Genomic DNA, 23,844 nt, shown 5'->3' on the forward strand with positions numbered 1-23,844 from the left:
GTTTCATTCACTTGTCATGCCGCCACTGGTCTCTACTCGCTTGAAGTAGCTACTCAATTGTTTTCACAAGGCTGAGTGCACCCTGATCTCCAAGCACAAGAACAAAAAAAAATCGACCCGGTTGGTAGTCGAATCCGGGACCAGCGTGCAAGCCTAGTGTGATACACACTCGGCCACGGAGGTTGCTCTCCGATTCAAGAAATTATTTGTTCATAGCTGTCGCTGGAACGACTCATTCGATTTTAACGAAATTAGTGCCCAATTCTACTTTTTGGCGCCCGTATGGGCCTTATTATTGAGTAAGTTCAGTGAACCACTAATATTTATTCCCGTTCACAACAATACATTATGGTTTGGTTACAGCTGCTGCCTACCTCCTGGTATCCCTCGTACCGAATACTCATTTTCGTCAAGGCTATCGGTCTGCACGAGGCTTTACCTCTCCTCACAAGGAAGCCGCTCTGGTGCCCGAAACTCAACGGATACTCCACATGGTAAGGCAAATTTAACTCGTCGTTTGAGAGAGATTGAGATACCACTATGTAACTATCAAAATCTCAACGGAGGGTTCTATCGTCCTGAAATCGAAGAGAAAACGAGTCTGTTCAGGATAAAGAGAAAAAAAATAGGTTTGACAGAGGCAATTATCCATAAAGACATTGAAAAAAGAGGTTTAGATCCAACAACTGTAATATATGAAGAAAATTTTAGAACATGGTGGAGAGGCTTTTTTCACAGTCGACCCATTTCTGGAACGACTTGAGATTTGATGATGAGAGGGCAATTATAACGACGGAGGTCCTAACATGCCGTAAACGAGGAGAAAATGAGGGCGGGAGACGAGAAAACCAGCTGTTCCGAGAACGAACCTTATCTGTCATGGAACGTATCTGAAATTCTGAACCCTTATTAGTCTGAGTTTTCTTGTGGTAACTTTTTATTACTTAGGAATAATATGGATTAACAAGAGTTAATCACAATAGTTTGTTTTCATGTAAATAGTTTAACCCATTACCGTCCTTGATTGCAGGTACTGAACGCGTGTCTCAAGCTACTAAGCACCGCCCCTCAATACATAGATGCCACGCCCCCTACCTCAAGTAGGTCGGACTTGAGAAATAGAGGGGCGTGGCTTTCCCTGAGAACATAGAGGGTTAAAATAAGGAACAAATTTAAAAGTGAATTCTAAAAGACCGATTGTTCGATTCTCGCGCGGGACAAACTTTATCCTAAACAGGTAAGGTTCGTTCCAGCAATGGTTGGCTTTCTCCTATCTAGTCCTTCTGTCTTCGATTTCGAGACGATAATACCTCCGTTGTTACAGTTCCCTCTATCAAACCTCTAAAAAGAACACATTTCCATTTTTTTTTTTTATATTAGGGGGAAAAAATCCAAGCAGTACTTGGTCGATATTAACATGAAACAGAATTGTAGATTGAGGTTGTGGTTATACACGACCTCAATTTACACACCATACACAGGGCTATCAAGCTTAGCCTAGCCCTGTCTACAACCACCACCTGATAGCACAGGAAACATTTCCACTTACCTCAACTTCTGTTATATTAGGGGGAAAAAATCCAAGCAGTACTTGGTCGATATTAACATGAAACTGAATTGTAGATTGAGGTTGTGGTTATACACAACCTCAATTTACACACTATACACAGGGCTATCAAGCTTAGCCTAGCCCTGTCTACAACCACCACCTGATAGCACAGGAAACATTTCCACTTACCTCAACTTCTGTATTACATGAAAGCAAAGACGTTGAAACATTTGTCGTATCATCTGGTTAGGACATCGGATAAGAATCTGTATTGGCCACCAGTTGCTTGCTACCATATGTTTGAGAAACCATTCACCAGCAGCTAGGGAAATAAGCGTTTTGTTAAATGTCTGTTCCGCCGAAAAATTTCAGTATGAATATGAACTATGAAATAATGAAATGAAATGCCTGGTAAATAGGAAGGGCGTGGGTTCATTTCTAGCTAAGATATTATTTCTGGCATTCCTATTCCTACAACCAATAGGGACACAGAAAAGGACAATGATCTAAAGGTTTAGTGTGTCTAACCTAACAAAGTTATTATTATTATTATTATTTTTTAAAGCTTCCAGTTGAAGTTTACCTCAGATGAATTGAACGACTGTACATAAATGGTTAGGTGGAATAGAATGCCCTAACGCTACTCTTCTCTGATCAGTGTGAAGTTTTTTTTGTACTTGTTAATCTACCTTGGTGGAATAGTGGTTAAGACGCTTGCCTGGTAAATAGGAAGGGGTGGCTTCATTTCTAGCTAAGATATTATTTCTGGCATTCCTATTCCTACAACCAATAGGGACACAGAAAAGGACAATAATCTAAAGGTTTAGTGTGTCTAACCTAACAAAGTTATTATTATTTTTTAAAGCTTCCAGTTGAAGTTTACCTCAGATGAATTGAACGACTGTACATAAATGGTTAGGTGGAATAGAATGCCTTAGGGCCTAAGGCTTAGGCTTTAACATCGCCTAATCGTTACCTTGAGAAGCATTGAACTGTTTGGTAAGCAGTTCCACCCATTGTACCATGGTGGGCTTCTCCTTCGAGTGGATGAATGTCTCGAGAAAGAAGGTGGTCGATAGTTCTGCCGTCATGAGAGTCATGGAGGTGGGGTCTTCCGAGAGGGTTTGTGGGATGTAGCCACACATTTGCCACATGAACCTGAAGGGGGCGAGGCGAAGAAATTAGATTTTTTCTTGGCAGAAAAATTCAAGTACAAAGAGGTTTTTGTCGGAGGTATCACTATAATTTGAAAAACAAAAGGGTAGCTAGATTTTTTTATTTTATGGTAGAATGATTTTAGTCCAGAGGTTTTTACGAGGATATAAAAATATTCTGAAGAACGAAAGGGTATCTATGACAGTGCTATGAACGAGATTTTTTTTCTTGGCAGAAAGATTTTCGTACAAAGAGGTTTTAATGGGGGATATCACTTTATTTTGAAAAAAAAAAAAAAAAAAAAAAAAAGAAAAGGGCTCCAGGGTTTTAAAGGGGGAAATTACTTTTTTTTAAAAAAAAAAAAAAAAAAAAAAAGGATAGGTCTACCCAGTGCCAGGAACAAGGCTTTTTTTTTGCAGAAAGATTTTAGAACATTGAGGTTTTTCTGGGGGATATCACTATATTTTGGTACATTTATGTAAAATTCCTGAGGTCCCAAATCCTTCCTACTCTTCAGCCATTAATGGACAGTCACTACAGTGGATAACAAATAATGTTTGATTATAAATGAGATGGGTAGGTAAACTTCTTTAACTAGGAACAAAAATCTACGTTCCCACTTCTTTCAATTCGATGGTTACTACTTACTGGAAATACGTGTGTTCAAAGATGTTCTTATCCTGAAGGAACATCATGTTGTCCTTCCAGATCCACTCTTCCAGTTCTGGACTTAGACTGAACGGAGGACTCGAAGGTTCAGGATCCACTTCCATTTCACTAGTAGATCCTGCTCCTGGAAAAAAAGATATACCATTAAAGATATTAGGTAAAATAAATGCACAAGCTGCGGCTTTTACGGATGGATATACCATTTGTTGAATATTTATTAAATGAGAGATTTGTACCGAATAACTAATAAATGGAAACTTCATCATAAATAAAAAAGAAAGACAACTTTGAATTAAATTATTCAACTTATTGTTTTATTACAAATTTTCATCAGTAAATGGTTTCTTCAAATTAACTTGATCCCAAGGGCAAGGTAATCCTAGACCCTTGACAAATGGACTGTGTCTAAAGGCATGTGATGTGTTCCAATCCACTTGACCCCAGAAGTCATGTCCTAGGTAAAATGGGACCCTTAAAAGCCGAAGAAAAGACTAAAATTTTAGTCTGGTGCAGAAAATCAAGTAGCTAAAAGTGGCGGCATTGCCAAAGACCAAATTTAAAAGAAAATTCTAGACCTGATAAAATTAAAGTACTCAAGTGCTTACAGGGATTAATTCATAAAGAAATTTTATTGATGTTAATTTGTTAAAAAATCAACTTCCTTAATAATATTAAGGCCCTAGTCAGTGATTCTCAAATTCTGCAGTACTCTGGTGTGCTTTGATATATCCTTACCTTCGGCTTTGATAGCCCCGCCCCCTCTCTGTCCATTGGCTCCTCCCCCTCTCTGTTCCCCCGCCTCCTTCCCCACCCACTCATAGAATAACATATAGGCGCTGTTTGTCTTCTCGAAATTCAGCTCCATAAATTTGTCGTTCACAGAGTCGTATGTTTTACTCTGCAAAATATCAGAACAAAAAAAGTTAGGGTATATTAACTGTAGAAATCACTGAGATAAAGGGTTTAAGGGTGCCATCGATTAACTGTAACTGGTTCCTTATTGGATTGTATCGAAAACAAGTAACTACTTTTACACAAAAGTACTCCTTTATTCCAATGGTAAAGAGTTCCTTTATCACAGCAATAGGCTACTATCAAATTCTAAAAGAAGATAGAATTCTATACTTTGGCAGGGATTGAACCCACGCCTTACTGGTTATCAGGCGAGCGTCTTGATCCACATCAACAAGGGAGGTAACGGTATTTAACTCATAGATTTCATAGTTTACTGAACTGTGTGTGTGTGTGTTTTTTTAGTTCGTCTGAATGAGAAGGCTAGAATAAGGGGGTGAAGCTTACCGTCATTTCACCACCAAAACACTCCGCCGCCAGCTGGGACGAGTCGAAATGTTTCACCTCCGCGTCGTTAAACAGCAGCCACTTGTCCCGATCCCGTATGAACGAATAGTAATGTCCGCCGTCTGCTGTCCCAGTGTGAACCGTCACGCCTATCAGCTCATACTCGTAGTTCTCATTGAAATCCTCTCCTCCTTCCCCTCCCACTTCGCCCTCCCCTCGCGCCTCGCTCTTCAGCTTCTCTTCTGTAGGGGAAAAACGAAGCGTTAGGTAGCGTGCAAAAAAAAACTTTGAAGTACAATGGACACGTCTATCAGCTCATACTCGTAGTTCTCATTGAAATCCTCTCCTCCTTCCCCTCCCACTTCGCCCTCCCCTCGCGCCTCGCTCTTCAGCTTCTCTTCTGTAGGGGAAAAACGAAGCGTTAGGTAGCGTGCAAAAAAAAACTTTGAAGTACAATGGACACGTCTATCAGCTCATACTCGTAGTTCTCATTGAAATCCTCTCCTCCTTCCCCTCCCACTTCGCCCTCCCCTCGCGCCTCGCTCTTCAGCTTCTCTTCTGTAGGGGAAAACGAAGCGTTAGGTAGCGTGCAAAAAAAAACTTTGAAGTACAATGGACACGTCTATCAGCTCATACTCGTAGTTCTCATTGAAATCCTCTCCTCCTTCCCCTCCCACTTCGCCCTCCCCTCGCGCCTCGCTCTTCAGCTTCTCTTCTGTAGGGGAAAACGAAGCGTTAGGTAGCGTGCAAAAAAAAACTTTGAAGTACAATGGACACGTCTATCAGCTCATACTCGTAGTTCTCATTGAAATCCTCTCCTCCTTCCCCTCCCACTTCGCCCTCCCCTCGCGCCTCGCTCTTCAGCTTCTCTTCTGTAGGGGAAAACGAAGCGTTAGGTAGCGTGCAAAAAAAAACTTTGAAGTACAATGGGAACCAAATCCAAAGTCTTTGATTTCAGAGTCGAATCACAATCAGATCAACAAGTTGAAGTAGCTAATATTCTCGAGCTTCTTTTTTCACTGGCGCGATTTGCATATTTAATTTATTAGCTGCTCTTTTTCTTCGGGGACAATTGTAATGAGCTAAGTTTAAAAATATTTCTCCATCTAACTTTATTGGATTCAGATTATTTCTTCACTCACCCTGATAATGTTGTGGCATCAAATGTTTCTCCACATATCCACTCATGTCCAGTCTCATAGGAAACGAGAAATGAGTGTTAACTTTCTCCTTCAACATAGTCACCATATTGAACGTATACCTCATAGTGTTGAAACACAGGATGTGAGGTAACTTCTTGAAACACGCCCTGGAGGACAAAATTCAAATGAGAAATCTGGGTAAAAAAAGGATCTTTTTGTTAACAGTTTCTACAAAGTCTAGTTTAAAATTAAACAAAGTTGAACAAAAAATTGACGAACATAAAGTTTGCATAATATGAACATAACATGTCCTATGGTTTTAACATTAACCCTAGATTGCAAGGCTTTAAGAAGGATTTTTTTGTTAACAGTTTCTACGAAATCTAGTTTAAAATTAAACAAAGTTGAATTAACTACCGGATTTAGTATTTTATGTTGAGTTTTTTAGTCCAGAAAAAAGTCAAAAAATTGACGAACATAAAGTTTGCATAATATGAACATAACATGTCCTATGGTTTTAACATTAACCCTAGATTGCAAGGCTTTAACAATTACATGTCAAACACTTTTACCGTTTTTTTTTCTTGGTAGAACTATTCTCTTACACTTCGGTTTTAGTTGGGGGATATCACTACTTTTTGAAGGTAAAAATTTCCCCGATTTCGGCTACTCACCTTTTCTCCGCTCTCACTTTGCGTCCACACTGAGAGCACGTGTACATATTATCCCCCTCCAGGGTATCCTCCCTTATTGGAAAGAAGTAACTACTTTTACTCCTTTATTCCAATGTACTCCTTTATTCCAATGGTAAAGAGTTCCTTTATCACAGCAATAGGCTAATCAAATTCTAAAAGAAGATAGAATTCTATACCTTGGCAGGGATTAAACCCACGCCTTACTGGTTGCCAGGCGATAGTAGTCTTGACCCACATCAACAGGCGATGGTAGTCTTGATCCACATCAACAAGGGAGGTAACGGTATTTTACTCATAGATTTCATAGTTTACTGAACTAAGTGTGTGTTTTTTTTTTTTTTTTTTTTTTTTCGTCTAAATGAGAAGGATAAAAAATGAGGGTAAAACTTACCGTCATTTCCCCACCGAAGCACTGGACGAGTCGAAATGTTGCACTCTCGCGTCGTTAAACAGCAGCCACTTGTCCCGATCCCGTATGAACGAATGTAATGTGCCGTCTGTCGTCCCAGTGTGAACGCGTCACGCCTATCAGCTTCATACTCGTAGTTCTCATTGAAATCCTCCTCCTCCTTCCCTCCACTTCTCCTCCCTTCGCGCCTCGCCTTCAGTTCTCTTCTGTAGGGGAAAAACGATGCGTTAGCGTAGAGTGGTAATGAAATTTTACTCGTAATTTACTGAACTGTGTGTGTGTTTTTTTAGTTTGTTTTTTTAGTTAGGCTAAAATAAGGGGGTGAAGCTTACCGTCATTTCACCACCAAAACACTCCGCCGCCAGCTGGGACGAGTCGAAATGTTTCACCTCCGCGTCGTTAAACAGCAGCCACTTGTCCCGATCCCGTATGAACGAATAGTAATGTCCGCCGTCTGCCGTCCCAGTGTGAACCGTCACGCCTATCAGCTCATACTCGTAGTTCTCATTGAAATCCTCTCCTCCTTCCCCTCCCACTTCGCCCTCCCCTCGCGCCTCGCTCTTCAGCTTCTCTTCTGTAGGGGAAAACGAATGGTTAGGTAGAGTGCAAAAAAATCTTTGAAGTACAATGGACCATATATTCCTGGGGGATGGTTATGTGGTTAGCGTTAGAACACTTAAAAAAAGATAAGGACTTTTGCTGCTTTCGTGCTTTATCAACTTTTTAATTTAGATAGAGTTGGGTAAAAAAAAGGCCAAAGTGAGCAAGTTCTATAAAAGTTGTACCAAATTCAAAGTCTTTGATTTTAGAGTCGAATCACAATCAGATCAATAAGTTGAAGTAGCTAATATTTTCGAGCTTCTTTTTTCACTGGCGCAATTTGCATATTTAATTTATTAGCTGCTCTTTTTCTTCAGGGATAATTGTAATGAGCTAAGTTTAAAAATATTTCTCCATCTAACTTTATTAGATTCAGACTATTTCTTCACTCACCCTGATAATGTTGTGGCATCAAATGTTTCTCCACATATCCACTCATGTCCAGTCTCATAGGAAACGAGAAATGAGTGTTAACTTTCTCCTTCAACATAGTCACCATATTGAACGTATACCTCATAGTGTTGAAACACAGGATGTGGGGTAACTTCTTGAAACACGCCCTGGAGGACAAAATTCGAATGAGAAATCTGGGTAAAAAAAGGATCTTTTTGTTAACAGTTTCTACAAAGTCTAGTTTAAAATTAAACAAAGTTGGACAAAAAATTGACGAACATAAAGTTTGCATAATATGAACATAACATGTCCTATGGTTTTAACATTAACCCTAGATTGCAAGGCTTTAACAATTACATGTTAAACACTTTTACCTTTTTTTTTCTTGGCAGAACTATTCTCTTACACTTCGGTTTTTGTTGGGGGATATCACTACTTTTTGAAGGTAAAAATTTCCCGATTTCGGCTACTCACCTCTTCTCCGCTCTCACTTTGCGTCCACATTGAGAGCACGTGTACATATTATCCCCCTCCAGGGTATCCTTTAGCGTGACCTCGTCCAGACTTTCGTACAGATTCCGCATGTCTGCTACCTGACAGCGTACGGTGTAGAACTCTTCCAGGGTGCGACTTACGTGGTCACAGTCCTGCGAAACAGACCGGACGTAGCTTAACATTAGTGCGCTGATACACGGGAAGTTTATCAACAACTTTGTCCTCCATCTGTGACACGAGTATTTGCTTTTTTTTTTTTTGAGGATCGGTTTGGTCAGACCATATAGCCCTTACGACGAAAGCCTACAAAGTTGGCGAAACTCATGTCGGATGAGAAACAATTAAGTAAGTAGCCTTACGAGTTTCATACCAAATTCCCACCTCTATAGCCAAGGGTAAAAAAAATAAAAATAAATAAATAAATACAATCGACTATCATGAGGGCAAAATTCCACATCTTGATTAGAATTGAACTCACACCCTCCTGTTTACCAGGCCAGCATCTGAACTACTACACCAGCGAGGAGTCTATTGACAAATGAGAGGGGATTCCTCTCATAGGCTGTACACTTGTACAGGGTTGAATGGTAGAGAGTGCCTTTGCTCTTTGAGTTTAAATATTGTGTTTTGTACCATGTTAGTATTATTTACGCCGACCTATTTAAGTAGGAAAAGGCTAGAAAGAAGAAGATTATTACTTACCAAGGACACCACATTGTTACTCAGAACGCCTCCAAACAATGTCTTCACCAGGGTTTTCAGCTCTGGGGTCATCTCTTCCAGTTTGGATACCAGGTCTATGAAGAATTCTGCCATGTCCTTCTGTTCGCCTGTGTTCAGAGGCTGATGATCCATTGTGTATGCCTGGCGAGGAAATAGAATGGGGATTACAAATGCGTTAAACGTCCTTGATTAATTTTAGGACTTGGCTTGGAATCGAACCACCAACATCCAGATCCGAATTCTACTGTACTAAGAAATGTAATACAGAAGTTGGTATGAGAATGGTGGTTGGGTGGAAGAGCTTCTCCAGGAGAACCCTGCCACTTAAAAGTTGGTAAGGAAATATATTTTTGTTGTTGTAAAGGCAGTTTCTTTCTTTTTACTGAAATCGACGAACCAGTAGTAGTTGAGTGGAGAGCATGGTGTACTTTGAATCTAGAGGTTGGTGGTTCGAGTCCAAGTCATGTCATAAAATTTAGGGTAGTGTATTAAGTGGGGAACGACATTTGTGACAAGCATTTATGCTCAACCCAATTAAAATTCCTTTTTTTTAAACTTAAAATGACGAAGGTCAACTAGTAAAAACAAGTATGAGTTGCCCTTACCTTACAAAATGACCGCGGGTTGTACGCTTTCCGCTCGCTCTCGGCCAGATAGGCGAACATCTTCTGCAGTTCGCGCAGCGTGTCGGCATGCTTCGTGTCGCGCCCCGGTTCCACACGCGTCGCTAATATCGACCGTCGCGCCTGACTCATGAGGAACAGGTGTTGCAGGCAGGAGGCCAGATAACAGGTGGCGCCCAGGTTGGTCAGACCCACGTAGCCTGTGTCGGAACGTTCGTCTTCGGTGGGCCAGTAGTCCCAGGGGTATGGGGATCGCGGACCTGAGAAGAAGTCGAAGTGAGGTTGAACCGGAGTCTTTATTTTTCATACAAAAACGAGATCAATTTAATCTCTTACTCATTCACACACTAATCACTGATCATTCTAGCTCCAGAACCCAAACACCTAGAAAGCTGAAATTTGGTTGGACTATTTTTCGGTGAAGCACGGACAACCTGCTAGTTAAAAAAGATAATATTAATTTTGCCCTGTTTTATGTTTCAGGAAACTCGAAAAAAGAGAAAAATTTTCAGCCCGAGCTTACTAAGGTTCGTATAAGTCTCAGGGTGGGCTTGTACGAAACAGAACTTACCAAGGTTTCTCATTAACTTACCAGGTTTATGTTGAGCAAGCAGTCTACTGTGTAGAGTCACATAGTTCTCCATGGTACCCTTGACTAGTAGAGGCTGATGATCCATCGTGTATGCCTGGTGAAGAAATAGAATGGGAATTATAAATGTGTTAAAACATCCATGCTTCATATTATGACTTGGCTTGGAATCGAACCACCATCCTCCAGATCCGAATTCTACTGCGCTGACCACTATATTACAAAGGTTGGTATTTGGTGCTGCCTCTCACAAACGACTGCTTCACTTCTCGGGGATAATCACAACACCCAAAGAGGTCAGTTCTAAAAGAACCCTGGCCTTTGTAAAAAGTCTATGACTCTTCTAGATTATTATAGGGAAAGTCACGAAAAGATTTAACCCAGTGTTATCGGGCGTTTATTATTGCCAACGGCCCTACTTACACCAATACCAATGGTAAGCAAATACCTATATTTTTGTAGTTGTAAAGGCAGTTTTTTGCTTTCAATTGACCAAAGTCCAGTCATAATAATCATAATAAAAGCGTGGTTTGATCTTACCTTACAAAACGACCGCGGATTGTACGCTTTCCGTTCGCTCTCGGCCAGATAGGCGAACATCTTCTGCAGTTCGCGCAGCGTGTCCGCATGCTTCGTGTCGCGCCCCGGTTCCACACGCGTCGCTAATATCGACCGTCGTGCCTGACTCATGAGGAACAGGTGTTGCAGGCAGGACGCCAGGTAGCAGGTGGCCCCCAGGTTGGTCAGACCCACGTAGCCTGTGTCGGAACGTTCGTCTTCGGTGGGCCAATAGTCCCAGGGGTATGGGGATCGCGGACCTGAGAAGAAGTAGAAGTGAGGTTGAACCGGAGTCTTTATTTTTCATACAAAAACGAGATCAATTTAATCTCTTACTCATTCACACACTAATCACTGATCAAATGTCGCTCCAAACTCAAGACATCTCGATAAATTTTCTAATTTGACTGGGACTCGAACCAACAATCTGGATATCCAAAGTCCATAACGTTAACTACACCACTGAGGAAATATTACCTGTGCGGACTGAGGTGTCATAGATTCCGCAGCGCCCAGAAAGCCCACCAGTAGATTGAACAAGGGCGCCACCACAGGGGAACCCAACACCAGGCGATACAGCGCCGAGCACGCCTCGCGACGGACCCCGGGCTCCGGATCTTCCAGCACAAGGCGATGGAGCCACGCCGGAAACTCGTGCGAGGAGATAAGGGCTTCACGCACGTGGGGACATGACTGGGACCAGGAGAGAAGTAGGGACATTACGTAGTGGACAACCTGAGGGAGAGAAGTGTTAATAAACAAATGTTATAACTAATAACTCATGCGAGGAGATGAGGGCTTCACGCACGTGGGGACATGACTGGGACCAGGAGAGAAGTAGGGACATCACGTAGTGGACAACCTGAGGGAGAGAAGTGTTAATAAACAAATGTTATAACTAATAACTCATGCGAGGAGATGAGGGCTTCACGCACGTGGGGACATGACTGGGACCAGGAGAGAAGTAGGGACATCACGTAGTGGACAACCTGAGGGAGAAAAGTGTTAATGAACAAATGTTATAACTAATAACTCGTGCGAGGAGATGAGGGCTTCACGTACGTGGGGACATGACTGGGACCAGGAGAGAAGTAGGGACAACCTGAGGGGGAGAGAAGTGTTAATGAACAAATATAATAACTAATAACTCGTGCGAGGAGATGAGGGCTTCACGTACGTGGGGACATGACTGGGACCAGGAGAGAAGTAGGGACAACCTGAGGGGGAGAGAAGTGTTAATGAACAAATATAATAACTAATAACTCGTGCGAGGAGATGAGGGCTTCACGTACGTGGGGACATGACTGGGACCAGGAGAGAAGTAGGGACATCACGTAGTGGACAACCTGAGGGAGAAAAGTGTTAATGAACAAATGTTATAACTAATAACTCGTGCGAGGAGATGAGGGCTTCACGTACGTGGGGACATGACTGGGACCAGGAGAGAAGTAGGGACAACCTGAGGGAAACTGTAGACTAGATGTGGAAAAGCAGAAAATGTTAGAAAGAGAAGATCACGATTGAACTGAAAATGAATGCCATGAACATGAGCAGATTCCTCTTCAGTCGACACAAACTTTAGCAATCACGCTAAAGTTTTAGACGAGGAAGATTCAGCTTTAATTACATTGTTCTTGTGATGGATTGAATAGAGAAATAAAAATACAAATACCAACCTAAAAAAAAAGAGGGAGAGAGAAGTGTTAATGAAAAATGTAATAACTCGTACAGGTTGGTAGCGTGTCTGTCTTGTAAGCGCTAAGCCGCGTTTCCGATTCTCGCCCGGGGCGGATTTTATTCTGATGAAATAATGTTCGTTCTCGGACCGGCTGGCTTTCTCCTATCCTGTCTTTCTTCTCTCTTCGATTTCGGGACGATAAGACCTTAGCAGTTATAAGCTAACAAGAAAGACGTTTTAAAAAGCAACATCCTCACCTGTGCTCGCACACAGAAGCCCGTCTTGTACATCCCTGGGTGCACTCAGCTGAATCATAATACTGTTAATATTACCTGTGCCCGCACACAGAAGCCCGTCTTGTACAGGTTCGGATCCCTGGGTGCACTCAGCTGAATCATAATACTGTTAATATTACCGGAGAAGGGAATTTTAATTGAGTTAAGCATTAACACTTGTCTTCACCTTTTCCCGTGTTCAGACGGGGTCGGCGTTTTTCGTCTCAATCAGCTCTGGTCATTGCTTAGGGCTAATATTTGGTTTTGGCTACACATTTTACGAGCGAATGTGTTCGCACTCGACCTTGGCTATTTCTTTAGCAAGGAAAATTTCAGGCTGGTATCCTCCCTGTACAAAAACCCCCAGCCAGACTAAGCTGGTCTACTTCCTCTTCAAGTCGTCCGACCAGACCAGTATACAGACAACATACAGTAAAAAAAAAGTTATCGAAATTAAACGTTCTCTTACCTGTGCCCGCACACAGAAGCCCGTCTTGTACAGGTTCGGATCCCTGGGTGCACTCAGCTGAATCATAATACTGTTAATATTACCTGAATTGAATAATAACCTAAGCTAAGGCCAAGAATTGAATTGAATATAAACTCCGGCTCCATTTAATGCCGCGACATGAAGCAGGAGTTCAAATATTGGATGGCCGCCACCGCCAGTGACACATCTGAGGGAAAACAGGAGTTGAATTGAATATGGGGGTAGAATTGAATTATAGCCAAAAATTGAATTGAATATAAACTCCGGCTCCATTTGTAAATGCCGCGACATGAATTTGGAGTTCAAATATTGGATGGCTGCCAGTGACACATCTGAGGGAAAACAGGAGTTGAATTGAATTAAAACTTAAGCTAAGGTGAAGAATTGAATTGAATATAAACTCCGGCTCCATTTGTAAATGCCACGACATGAAGTAGGAGTTCAAATATTGGATGGCTGCCAGTGACACATTTGAGGGAAAACAGGAGTTGAATTGAATTAAAACCTAAGCTAAGGTCAAGAATTGAATTGAATATAAACTCCGGCTCCATTTGTAAATGCCACGACATGAAGCAGGAGTTCAAATATTGGATGGCCGCCAGTGACACATCTGAGGGAAAACAGGAGTTGAATTGAATATGGGGGAAGAATTGAATTATAGCCAAGAATTGAATTGAATATAAACTCCGGCTCCATTTGTAAATGCCGCGACATGAAGCAGGAGTTCAAATATTGGATGGCTGCCAGTGACACATCTGAGGGAAAACAGGAGTTGAATTGAATATGGGGGAAGAATTGAATTGAATATAAACTTACCTCACCCAGCCTGAGTGGAGCTGGGAACCCAGCAGATTCCCCAGATGGTCACCCATCCAGGTACTAACCACGCGCAACGTTGCTTAACTTCTGTGATCCGTGGGGGAACTGATTCATTCAACGTGCTGTCGCCGCAGCTTTTTAAAAAAATCTGAGTGTAGTAAAAAAAATTGAGGTCCCTAGATCCTAAATCCAAAGTTTCAGCCATTGAACCGTGCGTCTATGTGCCTTTATTCCAATTTTATTACATAAATTATATCCTTTTTTTGGCAAGATATTATAATAGCAATAATACTACTTCCATCTACCTGTGTTGGAGGCACGCAGGGCAATGTTCCAAATGTGATCCATGGCCGTACGATCACCTCCATGTTCTGCCCCCTCTCCCTCTTCCCCTCCTCCTCCCCCCTCCCTCTCGTTCTTATTCTCCATGAAGAGTTGCTGGTAGAAGTTGAGGGCGGTCATGGTAATTGTGTCCGGGGAGAGAGAGGGCATCTTACGCGTGTACAGGTGTTGAATAGCCGCGGGCGATAGGGCGTGTTGATCCTGTGAATAAGGTAGGTATTTTGTTGATGGAGCAGTTGCATTTGGGTAAAAATGGAGCAGTTGCAATTGGGTAAAAATAATTAATAAAAGGTCGATTCATATGTAAAAGGTTATAAAAAAATACAAACCTGAGGTCAAAACTTGGGGAAAAAAAAAAACTTTAAAAGGTAGAAAATTCAATTTTTATTTGCCGTTCTAATGTAAAAGTTCAAAGAGTCGTGACAAAAAAAAAAAAGTCAAGGGAGAGAAGAGGAAAAGGTATAGGGAGACCAAAGGGTCCTTACTTTATAAGAAGCCTGGTTCAGAAGCCACAAGAAGAATTCGTCAGCACATTCCTTGTCTTCGGCCAAACAGTTCCACAAGATGTCCACCTCCTCTATGCTTAACCTGGAAGACAACACAAATATGATAATATAGCTCTTCTACTTGTTGAGATGAAGTTTTCACGTTATACAGCTAAAAATAATGATGAAACCCTGATCCAATAAGGCCGAGGTAAGTAAGTCGTTAAGTTCATAGGTAAGTCGTTAAATAAGTTCCAAGTTTTTAGCTCGAAGTTTATGCATTTAGTTTGTTCCGTTCTTTCCCCATACCTCCCGGCCCGGTTTGTCCCTATTGAAATTTGGCAAGCATGAAAAATTTAGAAACCGAAAGTAAATTTTGCTAATTGAATTTTGGGCTCGATTGGACTCCTGGTAGATCCAAATGGGCTTTTTTCCTACAGTTCACAAAGCTCTTTCAGTGGTGCACAGGGGTATAAGTGGTGCTTTATTCAGACTGTCAGCTTAGAATAAGTTGTTAAGTAAGTCGTTAAGTTCATAGGTAAGTCATTAACTAAATAAGTTCCAAGTTTATGTACTCGAAGTTTATGCACTTAGTTTGTTCCGTTCTTTCCCCATAACTCCCGGCCCGGTTTGTCCCATTTTATTGAAATTTGGCAAGCATGAAAAATTTATAAACCCAAAGTAAATTTTGCTAATTGAATTTTGGGCTCGATTGAACTCCTGGTAGGTCCAAAGGGGGTTTTTTCCTACAGTTCACAAAGCTCTTTCAGTGGTGCACAGGGGTATAAGTGGTGCTTTATTCAGACTGTCAGCTTAGAATAAGTTGTAACAGTTTACAGGGGCGGTACACTCACGTAATATTCTCCGGCAGACCAATGGGCGAGTAGATGTGCGTCAGGAAACTGAGCCGAGCCTGAACCTGCGTGACGTGACTGTGCACACTGGGCGCGCCTCCCTCGGCTTGTTTCCTACCCCGCGTATATTCCTGCAGGTTCGCGAAGAACCGGCTCATCATGCGATGCTCAGTGAGGGCCCACAGGGCTACGTTCCCCTCCCCGGGGCCCCCCAGAGGGTGGGGAGGGAGGGGGTGGGAGAGAGAGCGATGGTGATGGTGGTGGTGCGAGTAGGGGGAGGTTTGAAACGAGGAGAACAGCTTGGGGAGGAGCTTGAGAGAGATCACTACCGACCTGTGTGGAGGGGGGAATGAATTATTAATAAGGACTGACTTAACTATATTTTTTTCATTACTATAGTTAATAGGTATCAGTGATTTAATTTATTTATTTAGATTTATTAGAGTGATTTAATTAATTTAGCAACAAATTTGAACCAGTTAATTAATGTCAATGGTCAGTTGGTCACAGTAGAACTAAAAAGGGCGCAGTGATAATTGCATACTTCTTTCAAGAAAGGGAACAACCAGGCATATAAAATTCAATATCAATACGAATACCTTTTAGAAAGATTATGTTTTCTATTAAAAAGATTTTGGTTTAAATTTTTTATCGTTAGTATTAGTATTAGTGCTTTATTTAAACTGTCGAATTAGGACATGTAGTCCCATTATCTCAACAGTTTAATATTGCACCACTTTATTTATTTGAATCATAAAGTACAAAATGGTAGGTAACAAATTACATAATAATAATGAAAAAAGAAGTGAAATACAAATATATCGTTGGATATTAATGCAGACTTGAAATAAAACCGGTGAAGAAACAACTTTTTCCGTCTTTAATTATAAGAACTCTTTTCTTACCTGTTGTTCTCGATGTTTTCCAAACATCCCTCTATGAATTTCTTGAACTGTAGACTGGATGTGGAAAATCAGAAAATGTTAGAATGAGAAGATCACGATTGAACTGAAAATGAATGCCATGAACACGAGCAGATTCCTCCTCAGTCGACACAAACTTTAGCAATCACGCTAAAGTTTTAAGACAAGGAAGATTCAGCTTTAATTACATTGTGCTTGTGATGGATTGAATTGAGAAATAAAAATACAAATACCAACCTAAAAAAAAAGAGGGAGAGAGAGAAGTGTTAATGAAAAATGTAATAACTCGTACAGGTTGGTAGCGCGTCTGTCTTGTAAGCGCTAGGCCGCGTTTCCGATTCTCGCCCGGGGCAGATTTTATTCTGATGGAATAATGTTCGTTCTCGGACCGGCTGGCTTTCTCCTATCCTGTCTTTCCTCTCTCTTCGATTTCGGGACGATAAGACCTTAGCAGTTATAAGCTAACAAGAAAGACCTCTTAAAAAGCAACATTCTCACCTGTGCTCGCAAACAGAAGCCCGTCTTGTATATCCCTGGGTGCACTCAGCTGAATCATAATACTGTTAATATTACCTGTGCCCGTACACAGAAGCCCGTCTTGTACAGGTTCGGATCCCTGGGTGCGCTCAGCTGAATCATAATACTGTTAATATTACCTGTGCCCGCACACAGTTTTTTTCTTTTTTTTTGCGGCTTTCTTTTAAGTGGCAGGGTTCTCTTAGAGGAGCTCTTCCACCCAACCACTAATTTTTTCTTTCACTATGAAGTATGAACCTTTAGGTATTTCACCAGGGAGGTCTTGAATGCCCCTAGACTTTGTGAGTCTCTTTAATCCCTATGAAGAGAATTTAGGTCTCCTGATGGGATAGGATACTTACCTTTTCATCGCCAGACCGTTTGTCCCCTCCCAGACTCAGATACCAATGGGTCACCTCAGCTCTCAGGTCGGCTACGAAGTCAGAGGTCGCGAGTTCGAGACAGATCTTGTCGTTATATCCGCCCGCATGGATCACAACACGTACAGATTCGACAGGTCCTCCTAGCGTGTGACATCCGCCTAGACCGGGTTGACCTTCCAATGTCCAGCGCCGCAAGTGATAGGCGTACCTGTTGAGTAGAACGAGAGTCAAGTAGAGAAAACAAAGAAACAAACAAGAGAAGCATTGTTGTTCGTTTGTTATTTGTTTGTACGTCGGATCTGAAGGTTGGTGGTTCGAGTCTTAAACCGAGACCGAGATTAAAACTTGAAACCTAGTTTAAGCTCACTTTGTGGATTCGGCCCTAAATCTCTAATGGTGCCTTTCACTTTCACCAATGAATTGACGAGAGATTTCACTAATGGGAGATTTCATTCATGAGAGATTTCACTAATGGGACAATTTTTAATGATCCAAGAAGGAGTTTTTAATGATTCAAAAGGGAGTTTTTATAACCTTTTAATGATCCAAAAGTGAGTTTTTAGACCATTAAAAACGCCTTTTTGGATCATTAAATTTTTTCCCATTAGTGAAATCCCTCATTAAGTCATTGGTGAAACCCACCATAAGTTTTTTTTTTTTTTTACTTTTTACGTCGTACGTCGGATCTGAAGGTTGGTGGTTCGAGTCTTAAACCGAGACCGAGATTAAAACTTAAAACATAGTTTAAGTTCACTTCGTGGATTCGGCCCTAAATCTCTAATGGTGCCTTTCACTTTCACCAATGAATTCATGAGAGATTTCACTCTAATAAGACAATTTTTAATGATCCAAGAAGTTTTTAATGATCCAAAAGGGAGTTTTTATAACCTTTTAATGATCCAAACGTGAGTTTTTAGACCATTAAAAACGCCTTTTTGGATCATTAATTTTTTTCCCATTAGTGAAATCTCTCATTAAGTCATTGGTGAAACCCACCATAAGTTTTTTTTTTTTTTACTTTTTCCCATTAAAAATTTCATTATCCCTTTTTGTCGTACCTTCGTCGAAATATCTCCAAGTGTGACTTGAGTAGTAGTAGGGCTCGCTGAATGCACACCAGATTAGCTTCCTCCTGTTGATGCGTCGTATCGGACGCAGTTGCGGCAGATAGATGCGACATGACGCGGGCTATAAACTCCGGCTCCATTTGTAAATGCCGCGACATGAAGTAGGAGTTCAAATATTGGATGGCCGCCAGTGACACATCTGAGGTAGAGGGAACTGTAACTGCTAAGGTCTTATCGTCCCGCGTCTAACAAAGGTTTTATATATTTTTTAGGTTCAATAATACAGTATAAAAGTTCAAAGCAAAACCCTGTTTAGTCGTTTTTATAATTTTTCTTTTATGGCCGCCAGTGACACATCTGAGGGAAAAGAGGAATTGAATTGAATTGAATATGGGGGATTGAATTATAACCTAAGCTAAGGCCAAGAGTTGAATTGAATATAAACTCCGGCTCCATTTGTAAATGCCGCGACATGAAGTAGGAGTTCAAATATTGGATGGCCGCCAGTGACACATCTGAGGGAAAAGAGGAATTGAATTGAATATGGGGGATTGAATTATAACCTAAGCTAAGGCCAAGAATTGAATTGAATATAAACTCCGGCTCCATTTGTAAATGCCGCGACATGAAGTAGGAGTTCAAATATTGGATGAATCCAAAGTTTCAGCCATTGAACCGTGCGTCTATGTGCCTTTATTCCAATTTTATTACATAAATATCCTTTTTTTGGCAAGATATTATAATAGTAATAATACTACTTCCATCTACCTGTGTTGGAGGCACGCAGGGCAATGTTCCAAATGTGATCCATGGCCGTACGATCACCTCCATGTTCGATGAGTGCATTTGAGAGTGAACTCAAGAGCTCGCTGAAATTTGGAATAACCATTTGCGGACCGGATAAAATTCTTTGGCAGGGCGTGGTTTGCCCACGGCTGTACTGCATCATTAAGGTTGGTAGGTACTCACAATGTTTTCATCCTGGAGTAGATCCCACAGGAGAGTTTTACCCGGCTTACACACGGAGTCTATGTTAAACTGAGACAGTATGGGAGCCATCTCCTTAGCCAGCTTACTGCTCTGGTGTAGAAACCGGGAATGATACATCAGCTGAGGGGACATGTGAGCTTGCGAGCAGAACTGAAACCAAAATATGTTTGGTTTTATTGTTGTTGTTTACCAATCCTAGGAAATTAGCTATTAGGGCCTTTTTCTAAAGATTTTAACATGTATAATATTATTTATTCTATTTTATTTTAAAAGATCAGTGTTTTGTGACCGTTTTTATTTTGTATTTCGTCCCTCATCAGATGAGCAAGAAGAGATACCATACTTCCCACAAAGGTATTAAGTCAACACGAGAATGGGAGGTAATGAATTTGAATTCACTCCCCTTGACCTTTTTACTCGAATTCACTCCGGCTCGCATAAGGGTGCGATTACCTTCAAGTGCAAAGTGAAGACGAAAAAAAAGTAACATTTGAAATTTAATGATATTTCCCAGCGTGATTTTCGTCGTCTTCGGGAATCGAACCCGGGACCTTCTGTTCCTGCTTACCTGCGCCGTCGCCGCCAACTGCGCCAGTTCATCATCGCACGCCGAATCCTCGCCATCAAAATCCGCCATATTCTTCTCACTCTTATTACTCATTCTAGAAGACAGGGAACCTTCTTCTTCATCTCCGCTCATGTTACTTTCTACTATGTCCTGGCTCCTGAATAGAAAGTAAAACACACACTCTTAGGATTTTCGCAAGAGGTTTGATAGAGGGAACTGTAACTGCTAAGGTCTTATCGTCCCGCGTCTAACAAAGGTTTTATATATTTTTTAGGTTCAATAATACAGTATAAAAGTTCAAAGCAAAACCCTGTTTAGTCGTTTTTATAATTTTTCTTTTTAATTTAAATTAGTTTTCCCCCCACCTCGATCAAACTTTGCAGAGAGGGTCTATATAAAACATAGAACAAAAATCTTCTTGGGCCGAAGCTCGAGAAAGGTAAGGTTCGGCCGCTATTCGGTCTCGAAATTGCAGTATTCAGGGCACATGGCACATGTTTCAAAAACATTAAAGTTCCTTAGCTATTGTAGGAAAAAACACAAATGTTACCTGGTAGGAGGTCTAAAGTTCCTCAGGAATTGTCTCTGTTGACCTTGCACCAGATTGGCCAGTTCACTTATCACAGCCGCACCGCCACCAGAATCAGGGGTGGAACTTCGCAGGAATTCACTGCTACCAGACCTGATGGGCAAATCACACGGATTTAATAATGTATGTGAAAGAACTTTGAAGAGATTTCATAGAGCGAACTCAAACTGCTAAGGTCTTCTCGTCCCGCAAGCGAAAGAGAAGGAAGACAGGTTAGGAGAAAGCCAGCCGTTCCGAAATTTTAACTGTGTTGAAACATTCAAATAAGCTAGTTGATTGGAGGGTAGGGCGTTTAACTTGTAAGTGCTAGGGCGGAAAGTTAAAAAAGTCACATATTTTATTGATTAACACTTAAAAAACGAACTTTGAAATCTTATTTCCACGATCAACGAAAAAATCTGACGAACACAGCGGCCATCTTTTCAGTGTTTACAGGTGTATTACCGTACATTACCGTACGAGGGAACAAAATCCGTACGGAAATCTTACCTTTATCGCCATGTTGACCAACACAAAGATGAAAAATTTTTTTTTTCTTATTCGCCAACAATAAGGGTGTTAGGTTAGAGTTAGGTTAAACGCACAAATGAGCAGTGACCAGTGTTAGGTTAGGGTTAGGTTAAACGCACGAATGAGCAGTGACCAGTGTTAGGTTAGGGTTAGGTTAAACGCACGAATGAGCAGTGACCAGTGTTAGGTTAGGGTTAGGTTAAACGCACGAATGAGCAGTGACCAGTGTTAGGTTAGGGTTAGGTTAAACGCACGAATGAGCAGTGACCAGTGTTAGGTTAGGGTTAGGTTAAACGCACGAATGAGCAGTGACCAGTGTTAGGTTAGGGTTAGGTTAAACGCACGAATGAGCAGTGACCAGTGTTAGGTTAGGGTTAGGTTAAACGCACGAATGAGCAGTGACCAGTGTTAGGTTAGGGTTAGGTTAAACGCACGAATGAGCAGTGACCAGTGTTAGGTTAGGGTTAGGTTAAACGCACGAATGAGCAGTGACCAGTGTTAGGTTAGGGTTAGGTTAAACGCACGAATGAGCAGTGACCAGTGTTAGGTTAGGGTTAGGTTAAACGCACGAATGAGCAGTGACCAGTGTTAGGTTAGGGTTAGGTTAAACGCACGAATGAGCAGTGACCAGTGTTAGGTTAGGGTTAGGTTAAACGCACGAATGAGCAGTGACCAGTGTTAGGTTAGGGTTAGGTTAAACGCACGAATGAGCAGTGACCAGTGTTAGGTTAGGGTTAGGTTAAACGCACGAATGAGCAGTGACCAGTGTTAGGTTAGGGTTAGGTTAAACGCACGAATGAGCAGTGACCAGTGTTAGGTTAGGGTTAGGTTAAACGCACGAATGAGCAGTGACCAGTGTTAGGTTAGGGTTAGGTTAAACGCAAAAAGTATGTGTTACAACATGTCGTTCGCGCCGGTCAAAACTACATCTAGCACACTCTTAAAGTAAGTTTTTCCTCTTATATAGAAATTTTCAGTAAATTTGCCATTGACGTGTCTTATGCATAATTCTCGGAACGGCTGGCTTTCTCCTATCCTGTCTTCCTTCTCTCTTTGATTTCGGAATGATAAGACCATAGCAGTTCTGTTTCCCTGTCAAACCTCATACATAAAAAAAGCAAATTGATCACTCAAAACTTACATGACACAAGGAAATGTGAGAACTCCGCACACCTATCACACATGATGGTGGTTGTCTTCACAGCAAAATACTTATCCCGGTCTCTCCATGGGGATTCCTAAGTGTACTTTTACAGTAAAGAGATCCTGTGTGTATTTTCAGAAGAGTTCAATGCTCTGAACCAAGATGCAGCAAACATTTTTTCTCCAGACTGCATTCGTGTTTAAGTTCACTCTTTGCAGTCTTTGCACTCGTGGTGTCTAAAAAAATACAGGAGAAACAACCTGCATAAAAAAACACAGAGAGAGTTCCAATTTTAATAAATTAATAAAAGTTAAAAAGTTCAACTTCAAAAGGAAAATCAAAATCCACTTTTCCAAAAGTTCAAGTTGCATTTGCATCCATTTGTTTTTTTCTTTTTTAATGTCGAAGTTCTAGATTTGACCGCTAGGAGAGCCACTGTTCAAGGGCGGAGTTAACGTTAGGAACCCCTGAAAAACTCAAAGGAGCTAACTTCTCAATGGTAAAAGCAGTGTTGCCGCAGAGAGCAGAAAAAAACCACACGCAAAAGTTGTCGGATCGTGTCGGAATAAATAATAAAAAAAATAATAATACATAGGTAGGTACCTAAAAAGTCGGAGCTCGGAGATCGTAGGCACATTCAGAAATAGCTTTCGGTGAAATTACAAGAAAGTTAATATATAATATTCCACAAAAAATTGTTAAATTTAATTTTATTTTTTGCTGCCTCGCGTATAAAAATCCGTCCCGAAGAGCGAGCATAACTTTTGTTATCTAAAGTGAAAGCAAACGGCAACACTGAAATAGATTGAAGATATTTTTATTTTACAAGGGCTTGAATTTTTCAAATCAAAAATTCAAAAGTCTATTTGTCAAAAATTTCACCTTAATTTTTAATTAATCACTCAAGTGTGTTTTTAAAGTCACGAATACAATAATTATTGTTAATTGAAGTACCAGGAATGATTATTGTCAAACCAGGATCCAAGCCATGTGCAATGAGAGTTGACCAACTCGACAGAGAAAGTGAAACCAACGATATTTATCCAGACGCTGTCCATTTTGGATCAGAAAGGTGTTTCAGTGAGTACTTCATACCCTCACAAACTAGAGTCATCGGGGTGTGATCATGCTACATCGGAAAGGTCAATGAAGCTCTTAGCAGTGAAAAACCTCCTTCATGAGTCATACCAACCTGGTAAGTTACCAACACACTTGGTGGGTAAAACCTAGTCACATGGTGCAATTGCTATTGGATTTCAAGATAAATCACTAAATACACTCGCACTTTGTGCTCGGGAGGGGGCTTCGCCCC

General features: G+C 41.1%; 2 protein-coding genes across 2 annotated transcripts in view; both read right to left on the reverse strand.

The window, feature by feature from the left end:
• Nucleotides 1-23,844, reverse strand: part of LOC103507351 (ubiquitin carboxyl-terminal hydrolase puf-like) — a 49,059-nt gene that overhangs the window by 19,988 nt on the left and 5,227 nt on the right. The window contains exons 5-40 of the mRNA XM_026822234.1: nucleotides 20,840-20,971; nucleotides 20,290-20,446; nucleotides 19,701-19,871; nucleotides 19,500-19,596; nucleotides 19,142-19,246; nucleotides 18,723-18,930; nucleotides 17,644-17,872; nucleotides 17,278-17,381; nucleotides 16,748-16,801; nucleotides 15,843-16,175; nucleotides 14,989-15,091; nucleotides 14,467-14,704; nucleotides 13,848-13,952; nucleotides 13,481-13,674; nucleotides 13,322-13,391; nucleotides 12,910-13,028; nucleotides 11,377-11,634; nucleotides 10,882-11,193; nucleotides 10,345-10,438; nucleotides 9,735-10,012; nucleotides 9,109-9,270; nucleotides 8,386-8,558; nucleotides 7,912-8,078; nucleotides 7,251-7,492; nucleotides 6,489-6,556; nucleotides 5,815-5,981; nucleotides 5,431-5,544; nucleotides 5,274-5,387; nucleotides 5,117-5,230; nucleotides 4,959-5,072; nucleotides 4,673-4,914; nucleotides 4,109-4,271; nucleotides 3,353-3,497; nucleotides 2,526-2,707; nucleotides 1,739-1,871; nucleotides 1,105-1,138 (exon numbers count right to left, since the gene is read on the reverse strand). Coding sequence (XP_026678035.1) covers nucleotides 1,105-1,138; nucleotides 1,739-1,871; nucleotides 2,526-2,707; nucleotides 3,353-3,497; nucleotides 4,109-4,271; nucleotides 4,673-4,914; nucleotides 4,959-5,072; nucleotides 5,117-5,230; nucleotides 5,274-5,387; nucleotides 5,431-5,544; nucleotides 5,815-5,981; nucleotides 6,489-6,556; nucleotides 7,251-7,492; nucleotides 7,912-8,078; nucleotides 8,386-8,558; nucleotides 9,109-9,270; nucleotides 9,735-10,012; nucleotides 10,345-10,438; nucleotides 10,882-11,193; nucleotides 11,377-11,634; nucleotides 12,910-13,028; nucleotides 13,322-13,391; nucleotides 13,481-13,674; nucleotides 13,848-13,952; nucleotides 14,467-14,704; nucleotides 14,989-15,091; nucleotides 15,843-16,175; nucleotides 16,748-16,801; nucleotides 17,278-17,381; nucleotides 17,644-17,872; nucleotides 18,723-18,930; nucleotides 19,142-19,246; nucleotides 19,500-19,596; nucleotides 19,701-19,871; nucleotides 20,290-20,446; nucleotides 20,840-20,971 — 5,695 coding nt within the window. The remainder of the gene's footprint in view (nucleotides 1-1,104; nucleotides 1,139-1,738; nucleotides 1,872-2,525; nucleotides 2,708-3,352; nucleotides 3,498-4,108; nucleotides 4,272-4,672; nucleotides 4,915-4,958; nucleotides 5,073-5,116; nucleotides 5,231-5,273; nucleotides 5,388-5,430; nucleotides 5,545-5,814; nucleotides 5,982-6,488; nucleotides 6,557-7,250; nucleotides 7,493-7,911; nucleotides 8,079-8,385; nucleotides 8,559-9,108; nucleotides 9,271-9,734; nucleotides 10,013-10,344; nucleotides 10,439-10,881; nucleotides 11,194-11,376; nucleotides 11,635-12,909; nucleotides 13,029-13,321; nucleotides 13,392-13,480; nucleotides 13,675-13,847; nucleotides 13,953-14,466; nucleotides 14,705-14,988; nucleotides 15,092-15,842; nucleotides 16,176-16,747; nucleotides 16,802-17,277; nucleotides 17,382-17,643; nucleotides 17,873-18,722; nucleotides 18,931-19,141; nucleotides 19,247-19,499; nucleotides 19,597-19,700; nucleotides 19,872-20,289; nucleotides 20,447-20,839; nucleotides 20,972-23,844) is intronic.
• LOC113466647 (ubiquitin carboxyl-terminal hydrolase 34-like) lies at nucleotides 17,599-19,560 on the reverse strand. Its single transcript, XM_026822236.1, has 3 exons — nucleotides 19,500-19,560; nucleotides 18,723-18,930; nucleotides 17,599-17,872 (listed from the first exon to the last, which is right to left on the reverse strand). The coding sequence occupies exons 1-3, from the start codon at nucleotides 19,540-19,542 to the stop codon at nucleotides 17,614-17,616; spliced, it is 510 nt and encodes a 169-aa protein (XP_026678037.1). The 5' UTR covers nucleotides 19,543-19,560; the 3' UTR covers nucleotides 17,599-17,613.

Source organism: Diaphorina citri, unplaced genomic scaffold (genome assembly GCF_000475195.1).
Source record: "Diaphorina citri unplaced genomic scaffold, Diaci psyllid genome assembly version 1.1 scaffold306, whole genome shotgun sequence".
Taxonomy (NCBI): domain Eukaryota; kingdom Metazoa; phylum Arthropoda; class Insecta; order Hemiptera; family Psyllidae; genus Diaphorina; species Diaphorina citri.

Bases quoted from the DNA above. Each gene is read 5' to 3' on its own strand.
- LOC113466647 (XM_026822236.1), bottom strand. From the start codon at position 19,542: ATGGATCACATTTGGAACATTGCCCTGCGTGCCTCCAACACAG. The intron at 18,931-19,499 runs GTAGATGGAAGT...CCTCTACCTCAG, and splicing joins CCTGCGTGCCTCCAACACAG to ATGTGTCACTGGCGGCCATC. The intron at 17,873-18,722 runs GTACGACAAAAA...TCTACTCAACAG, and splicing joins TTGGAGATATTTCGACGAAG to GTACGCCTATCACTTGCGGC.